This window comes from Prosopis cineraria, unplaced genomic scaffold, assembly GCF_029017545.1.
Source record: "Prosopis cineraria cultivar Desert tree isolate PC_DT_omini unplaced genomic scaffold, ASM2901754v1 PC14, whole genome shotgun sequence".
Classification (NCBI taxonomy): domain Eukaryota; kingdom Viridiplantae; phylum Streptophyta; class Magnoliopsida; order Fabales; family Fabaceae; genus Prosopis; species Prosopis cineraria.
In genome coordinates, this window is record NW_026555345.1 from 22,455,202 (window position 1) to 22,463,723 (window position 8,522).

The window sequence follows — 8,522 nt, forward strand, 5'->3', positions numbered from 1 at the left end:
TATATTCTCAAGTATGCTTGTTTTATGAAAGCAAAAATATAAGGGTAAATAAGTAAATTATCATCTAAATTTTAGGTCAAGTAGCATCATGAATTTTGAACTCCTTTATTGTGCAAATTATTTTTCTCAACTTTTGAAAATGGTATAATCTAATCTATGCCATTAACAAAAAAATATCTTTAGCCATTAGTTAATCATAAAATAATAAAAATGACATAAAAAATTATAAAAAATGACCAAAAAATTACAATAAAAGACCCAAAAATTAAAGACAATAACAAAAAATTATAGAAAATGAAAAAAAATTATAATAAAAGATTTAAAAATTATAGACAATGACCCAAAAATTAAAGAAAAGGACAAAAATTTTTTGATCATTTTTTTATAATTTTTGGGATCCTTTTCTATCATTTTCTGGTAAACTAAAGGTCAAAATTTGCTTTTATTAACAACAGGTGCTTGCATCGTTTTTAAAAATTAATGGAATAATATTGCTTTCCAATTGGCTGTTTTTGCATTAATTGCTACTTCATCAATTTTACTAATTGGTGTACCTATTGTATTTACTTCTCTTGATGGTTGGTCGAATGACAAAAATGTTGTATTTTCTAGTACTTGATATCCCTTGATGATTAAATAAATCAAGATTTTACCATGACTGCAAGCAATTTATATGACTTTGAAACAATTAGAAAGTTACAAAAATGAAACCATTCATTTTGGACAACAAAGAGTGATTAATCAAGTCCGACGACGGGTTTTCCATAAAATTTTCATTTATCCAAGATCTAGGCATATGTAGCAATTGGTTCTAAAATTTAATTATCTCTCATGAGAAAATAAAGAGAGGTTCTTGCTTTCAAATTCTATAAAACCCCTAAAAGTTCTATTATTTACTCAAATTTCCACAATAAACAAGTTCAAGATTTATGATACTATTGAATTTAAAATTCAAAAGGTAATTTACTTATTTATTAAAGAAAAAAAATTATTTGGCTTGATTTATTTCTTTTTGTAAACCATGTCAAATTAAGAAACTTGAAGATTCCCCCCCCATGGAAACACTTGGGCAAGTTGAAGTAAATAGAGTTTATATTTATTTATGAAATTTCTAATACACATTTCATGAGTTTATAATTTAAAATATTATTTATGCAATAATTTATGGTCTTAGATGCTCATTCACCCTAAATTTTATAAAGAAATTTTGTATTAATAACTAATAATTAAATTTTTATGAATAATATTGGAAGGAATGTCAAGAGAAGTTTTTTTTTTATTAGAATATAAGGAAAAGTCTTATTTGGCCTAATAATACAATCCAAAGAGACATTCCAGTCTTTTCAGAAATATTCCTAGCTTTATCAATAATATTTCAGAATCGGCGAGAAATGAGAACTACTAACATCTTATTTTTTTTCTTTGCTTTTTTTGAGATAATTATATACAATTCAAAAATAAAAAAATAATTATCAATGGGTTAGTTAAGGTTTGATATGTAAATATCGAAATTTGACTTGTTAAAATTAAGAAAATAATTAATTTTTTTAATTGTAATTCTCTCTATTTTTCTTATTTTTAATTTTTTTATTCGGCCAAAGTATTCATTTGTTCTCTTTTTCCCTGTAAACAAAAACAAGCATTCATCTATCCTCTACGTGAAAGAAAAATAGCATTTTTGCTGCATTTCGCCATTTGGTGCTAACGCTAAGCGTCATCAGTCATCACAGACGCAAATGGAACTCCCGGTTGTGGTCCTTCTTCCTCAATCATCTAGAAGCAAACCCCAGAGAGGTCCGTTCATCATATTTAAATACTCCGAGGAAGTATCGAGCTCTGATCTTCACTGCGTGTTGTGATTACTGGAATCAGAAGAAGAAGAAGAAGAAGAAGAAGAAGAAGAAGCAAGAGATGTCAGGTCCAGAGTGTTGCTCAAACCCTCCAACGTTCAACCCCAGTGCTGGAGCTGGTCGAGTTGAAAAAGTCGGTGGCGTCGATACTTACGTCTCTGGCTCCGCCGACTTCAAGCTTGCCATTCTCCTGATCTCTGATGTCTTTGGTAACTTGTTTATTTTTTCATCAGTTCGTTCACTCACTCTTAGTCTTCTATGAAGTATCTTCATTTTGTGTTCAATGTTGTTATTTGTAGTTTACACCCATGGCCCTATTCCGGTTTACAGAAGATATTGTTCAAAGATATAATAAATTCCGATTATGATGTTTCAGCCTTGAGTTACCGATACCGTCTATTTCTGAGACATGTGGTTTTAGTTCTGGAAGTTTATTCTGAATAAGTTTGGTCTATTGTTTCTATCACATGACTCACGATAAAACAATTTATATTTTATGAAGACCCCCTTTTTCGGGCTGAATGGGGCATAAGTTTAGGATGTGTTTCTTTTAGGTTCCAAAGTGCTATTTTGGGCTGAATGTATCTATTATAGTGTTATTTGCTTATCTCTGTTCAAATATATGTGCATGATATATTTTGGTCTAAAGTTGAAACATGCAAATGCCTATATTTTTGGATTCATGCACTCATGCACGATATCATCTTTTACCCTGATAGAGATTAAAATAGTCAGTATCTTTTGAAGCTGTGATCTCTTCACCGAATCAGTAATAACATGTATCGGCTTTATAGATGTTAATCAAATTCATCTTTTAACTTCGCATGTGCAACTTGTCCTGCAGGTTATGAAGCGCCAAATTTGAGGTATGACCAATATACTTTCTGCTTTTCTTGTTTCTTATTTTGGCTGATATAGTTATTTTCATAGTACGTTATTTATTTTGGCCTTCTGTTTGCTTCAACCTGTATTATAGTTTGACTTCATTAGTTGTTATGTTTGGAACCTGAAAGTTATTCGAAAGTGATGTCTATTGTAATTAAAGTTCTTTTCGGCTATTGTAATTATAGTTAATAGTCTTTTTGGTTATTCAAATTTTTTTTTTTAATATACGTTTTGGGTGATTGACACCTGCTGCTAATAATAAATTAATCCCAGTGCATTTCTATATTTCAAAATTCAAATCCCTGTTTTCTTGGATCCAATTGCTCATTTCTATTATGGATTCATGAATTTCATGAAGTTAGTATGGAAGATAATCTGCCTGATATTGTAGTTGAACCAATTGGTCCTCTTTGTGCCATTAGCTTAGCTTCTGCTTCAGGTAGCAGACGGAGTTTAATTTTTATGAAGAAATAATGAAATGGCTATCTATCTTTTTACCATGCCAAAAACATATAGATGTGCAAAGTATCATTTAGAGGTCAAGGTTTATGAAAGTAGTGCTGTATGATGTCTATGATATTTGTAGGTACTATATAACTAGGTTTTTGACTTTCTTAGATGATAAGAGGCGATATGATCATCTGTTTTGACTGTACTTGTCAGCTATTTCTTTGTTTTCTCTCTCTCATCACAATTTTTCTGATTTGATTAATGAACTAATATCCCCTGGATAGTAATGCCATTTCTTTTTGGTTGTGAAGGAAGCTTGCAGACAAAGTTGCTGCAGCAGGGTATTTTGTAGTAGTTCCTGATTTCATCCATGGCGATCCCTTTGATGCTAAGAAAGCTGACCGGCCACTATCTGTTTGGGTAAAAGATCATTCACCGGTCAGTTCTTAATGTTACCTGTTATGTTACTTGAACACATTTTATTGTACAGTGTCTTGTGTTATTTTTAAAAATAATTTTTTTAATTTAATCTGAATAAAATCTTTTGCATCCTAAGAAAACTTTAAAGGCCAAAGAGGGGAAAGCTTCCATGTGAACAGCACTTGCACATGGGTTAGTTGATCCTAAAAGAAATGGGAAGTCTGTCTAATAGTGTGCATGTTAAAAAAAAAAAAATCTTTTGCTTTGTTTTAAGAAAACTTCTATCTCAACAGCATGGTTTGGATTTTGGGATCAACCATTATGAATTGGAAAAAAAAAAGTATAATAATCATGCTTCATTTGTAAAAATGAAATATAGTATTTCCTGATACTGTCATATTGTTCCATTAGGACAAGGGTGTTGAAGTTGCTAAACCTGTGATTGAAGCCTTAAAAGGTAAAGGTATTTCAGCAATTGGGGCTGCTGGTTTTTGCTGGGGTGGTGAGTGCCTGTTGCTCCACTTTTTATGTGTTCTTTGTATTTTTCTCATTTTGGGTATATAGCAGTTTCAGATCTTTGTAGGTGTATGTACTGGATCTATTTAATTACAAATAAATTTAAAATTAAATTACCGGTTATACAGTGATTTTAGTCAACTGTCTTGACTCTTGAGTGATTTTGACATGTATTTTTTACCCCCTTCTCAGCCAAGGTTGTGGTTGAAGTTGCAAAACATGGACTTATTAATGCTGCTGTGCTATTACACCCATCATTAGTCACTGTGGATGACATCAAGAGTAGGGTTTTTCAATGCCATATTTTCATATTAAGTTGCCTATGCTGTTTTAGGGGGAAAATATAGCATCTGCATTTCCTAAAGGAGGATAACTATCAGAATTATGTTGCAGTTTTTAATTATATGATCAATTTAAGGATGTTGCATAAGAGACTTTTAAATTACATGGTAATCTGTTCATATGATTTATGATTCGGGAGGGTATTTATTTCCTGAACTGGTGCTGTTTACATTGGCTTTGTATCCAATTCTTTTGAAATTTTGTATTAAACTTCTTTTGGTATAATTGATCATGAGATGATTTTGATAATATTAGGATTTACGAACTCCTTCCATTCAAAGAGAAGTTCTTGAACCAGTTACTGATATTTACATAGTGTAGCAGTGAATAATTGGATTTTCTTTCAGGTATTGAAATTCCAATTGCTATACTTGGAGCTGGGACTGACCGTATTTCTCCTCCAGAACTTGTTAAACAGTTCGAACAAATCCTATCTGCTAAACCTGGGGTAGGATTTTCCTCTCTCTTTGTGATGAAGAGCTATTCTTTTATTTTTTATTTACAAAATTTTGGTAATTTGATTATGCCTCAGATGATTTGTTAACAACGTCAATTTCTTATGTATAGTTGAAAACATACAAATTTTTTTCACCTAGAAAATGTATTGTTCTTTTTCTTTTTTGGATGACAAGCTTGATTTATTGTATACGCTCTCTGATTCTTATTGTAGGACACTTTTAACCATTTTATGTATCTTAAGAAAAGTTATTTTTTTCTTGATATCATAAAAATATAGATGTATTTTCATTTTTATCCTTAGTTTTAAATCATGAATTCATGATACAACTAAAGTAAATATCTCAACATTGATTAACAAAGGGTAAAATTGGAAAAATTAGTTTAATTATTACAATGTGTTCTACATTTTGGGTCAAAAATTACTTTAGAAGGTGTCTTATAAATAAAATTGGAGGGAGTATGCCTGTATCTCAACTTTGAGTATATTCCACCATTATTATCCCATTCTACTTAGTGTCATGCTATTCACACCTTCTGGGGGTAATGATAACATGATTACATTTTATTCTTATGTTCTGCACTTGAGCGGTAGCTGCTCCTTCTAATTTATGTTCAAGATTAAGAAATTTGTCCATAAAATTTAGTAGGACAGAATTTTTTAGAACTTTCAAGTTACCTTTGCATTGGTTCATTTTATGGCAGACATTAATGCACAAGGTCATGTATTTGGTTCTGCCATGACGATGGAGTTTAGCATTTTTGTTACTTTGGACCAGTCTTCACTTTTTTTTAAGTTCTCGCTTTCATGATCATGTGCACAAGGAGGACCTGAAAACCGATAATGCAATCAATTCCAATGTCCAATTTGACATCCTAATATAACAAGTGTTTATCTCACACTGCCTTCTTTGTACTAATTTGACATCCTAATAGTGGAAGAGAATGATTTCTCTTCGGCTCTTGGAAAACCTTATTACTGATTGCTGTTTCCACCTTTGTGATTTCATGCACATGCATAGTGCAATGCTGACCTCCAAATCTTTGTTTGAAAGATAATATTGTCCTCTTTATATGTATTTGATTTGTTTCTGATTTACATTTTTGTTTTATGCAGGTTCACAGTTTCGTGAAAATATTTCCTCAAGTTGTACACGGCTGGGCTGTTAGGTACAACACTGAAGATGCTAAAGCCGTGTCAGCAGCTGAAGAGGCGCATCAAGACTTGTTGAGTTGGTTTGCCAAGCATGTCAAGTAAGAAATCTTCTTCCCTGGAAATTTTCTATGTGGATTATATCGCATATCAGATTAGAAGATATCAGTATTCATCTACATGCATGCAACTACTTGGCATGTGAAAGTGTCCTTTGATGTCGCTGCTGATTTGTTCTAGCAGCAAGTCCTGTGCATTGTGTCAAAGCATTGTAGTTGTCAGGGAAATAAATGATGGGGTCTTACTTTTTGGACATGAATCCCACTGCTAGGTTGAATAATGTAGCAATGTTTCTTTCTGCCATCCATGTAGCCAACTTTACTTAATGAAATAAGGCTTATTGTTACCATTGTTTTAAAATCTAATATGCTTCTGGCTTTGTAGTTTTTTAATGTTGTGTAAGTTGCACTCTTAATTTTCCACGCTGCCTCTTTGAGTTGTCTCCATAACAGCTATTCTTCCACTTCTCCATAACACGCTTGGCCTTTGATGAAATCTCATTAATCCTTTTAAAAGTGCAATTTATCAGCTTGCACTTCAACTTTGTATTTGCATTCATCCCCAATCACAGGCAGCCTTGAACTTCCTCCATTGATAGCCATGACGAGGTTTGCTGTTTCCCTTCCTTCAAGTCTAGCTTGTAGAGAAGGTGGATGCCTGCCTCTCTGGATTTCCAGAATCATATATTCTCAAGTACACCAATTCTATGAAAACAAAACTATATAAGGGCAAATAAGTAAATTGTCCTTTAAACTTTAAGTCAAGTAGCATCATAGGTCTTGAACTCATTTATTGCATAAATTATTTTTGCAACTTTTGAAAACGGTGTAATTTGGTCCTTACCATTAACAAAAGATAAATTTGGCCATTAGTTAACTAGAAAATGATAGAAAAGGACATTAAAAATTACAAAAAATGATAGAAAAATTATAATAAAAGACCCAAAAGTCACATACAATGATCTAAAAAATCACAGAAAATGACTAAAATGTTTTGGTCATTTTTTGTAATTTTTGAATTCATTTTCTAGTCAATTAACAATCAAAATTAACTTTTGTTAGTGGCAATGGCTTGCATTGTTTTCAAAAGTTGAGGGAATAATTTGCACAATAAATGAATTTAGAGTTTGTGATGCTACTTGACTTAAAATTCAAGGAGTAATTTACTCATCTGTCCAAAAAAAGAAAAAAGAAACAATTATTTGGCTTAATTTATTTATTTTTGTAAACCACATCAAATTGAGAAACTTGAATATTTTTTTATTTTTTTGGAGAATTTCAATAAAAACCCCTTGATCACACTTATTTAAATTCAAAACTCTTAAATTTTTGAAATTTCACTGCAATTTAAAGGTACTGATTTGATATTAAATTTCTTAGGAGCAAGACAAAATTGCCTTTCATTTAAATTATATCAAAATTATCTTACTTCACTTGTTAAGTTTTCTACTTTACTTGTTCATTTACTTATGAAATGTTGTTAATTGTCCTACTTTACTTGTTCAAATTTTCCTGAAATAAATCAAGTAAAAGTCTGGTAATGAACAAGTGAAGTAGAATAATGAACAAGAGTTCATAAGTAAATGAATAACATGCAATATATGAATTAACAAATTGTCTTAAGATGATTTAAACACTTAAAATGAAAACAAGTTAAGTAGGGCGATTAACAACATTTCGTACATAAATTAACAAGTGAAGTAGAATAATGAATAAATGAAGTAGGAAAGTTTTGATATAAATTCAAATGAGGGGTAATTTTGTTAGTTTTCTCAAACGTTTAACATCAAACCAATACCTTTTGAATTGCAGTGTAATTTTAGAAATTTAAAAATTTTAAATTTAAGTGTGATTAAGGGGTCTTTATTGAAATTCTCTCTCTTTTTTTTTTTTTTCTGGGAAACGCTTGGGGAAGTTGAAGTAGACAGAGTCTATATTTACTTGTGAAATCTCTTGACATGAAGCAATGGGGATGGTGAATGATGGCATGAATTTCAGGTATCCAAGGAGCAGGTATTAATAATGATTGCTCCGAATTGCTGGACGAGCTGATGGTGTTTGCCTGCATTTCTGATGGGGAGTTTTCAAACCCAGAGAAAGCACTTTGGTTGAATTGATCTGAAGGTGATCAGTGAAATGTTTTGACTCAGTGTTGCTTGGTTTTACACCACCTGTTGTGCACAAGTTTCTTAATAAGTCATTTAATCATTGCGGTGAAGGAATGATGTTTGTTTTATTTCCTGAAATTGGCATTTTCTTTTTTAATGTGGAAGTTTCAGTCATAGTAGGGAAATTTGGGTCAATCTGCCTCTGCATGGTTGAATTGGTAAATTGTTAAATCAATATTTTGACCGATTTAATAAAATGCTCTGTTTATAACTGATTTGATTA

General features: G+C 31.4%; 1 protein-coding gene across 7 annotated transcripts; it reads left to right on the forward strand.

The window, feature by feature from the left end:
* The first annotated feature begins 1,674 nt into the window (after positions 1-1,674).
* Positions 1,675-8,522, forward strand: LOC129292633 (endo-1,3;1,4-beta-D-glucanase-like). 7 transcript variants are annotated; one of them, XR_008588925.1, is made up of 9 exons: positions 1,675-2,059; positions 2,695-2,716; positions 3,497-3,623; positions 4,017-4,107; positions 4,314-4,403; positions 4,811-4,911; positions 6,037-6,173; positions 8,047-8,121; positions 8,153-8,522. XR_008588925.1 is itself a non-coding variant. In XM_054930219.1 (8 exons), the coding sequence occupies exons 1-8, from the start codon at positions 1,912-1,914 to the stop codon at positions 8,149-8,151; spliced, it is 693 nt and encodes a 230-aa protein (XP_054786194.1). In that variant the 5' UTR covers positions 1,675-1,911; the 3' UTR covers positions 8,152-8,519. The 7 variants fall into 7 exon arrangements, 6 of the variants coding, with proteins under 6 accessions (XP_054786194.1, XP_054786193.1, XP_054786196.1 ...); XM_054930219.1 differs by lacking the exon at positions 8,047-8,121 and having other exon boundaries at positions 4,017-4,062; positions 8,130-8,519; XM_054930218.1 differs by lacking the exon at positions 8,153-8,522 and having other exon boundaries at positions 8,047-8,124.

Coding starts and splice junctions, on each gene's coding strand:
- LOC129292633 (XM_054930216.1), top strand. CDS start 1,912: ATGTCAGGTCCAGAGTGTTGCTCAAACCCTCCAACGTTCAACCCCAGT. Junction 2,717..3,496: donor TATGAAGCGCCAAATTTGAG/GTATGACCAATA, acceptor TTGGTTGTGAAG/GAAGCTTGCAGACAAAGTTG. Junction 3,624..4,016: donor GGGTAAAAGATCATTCACCG/GTCAGTTCTTAA, acceptor TTGTTCCATTAG/GACAAGGGTGTTGAAGTTGC.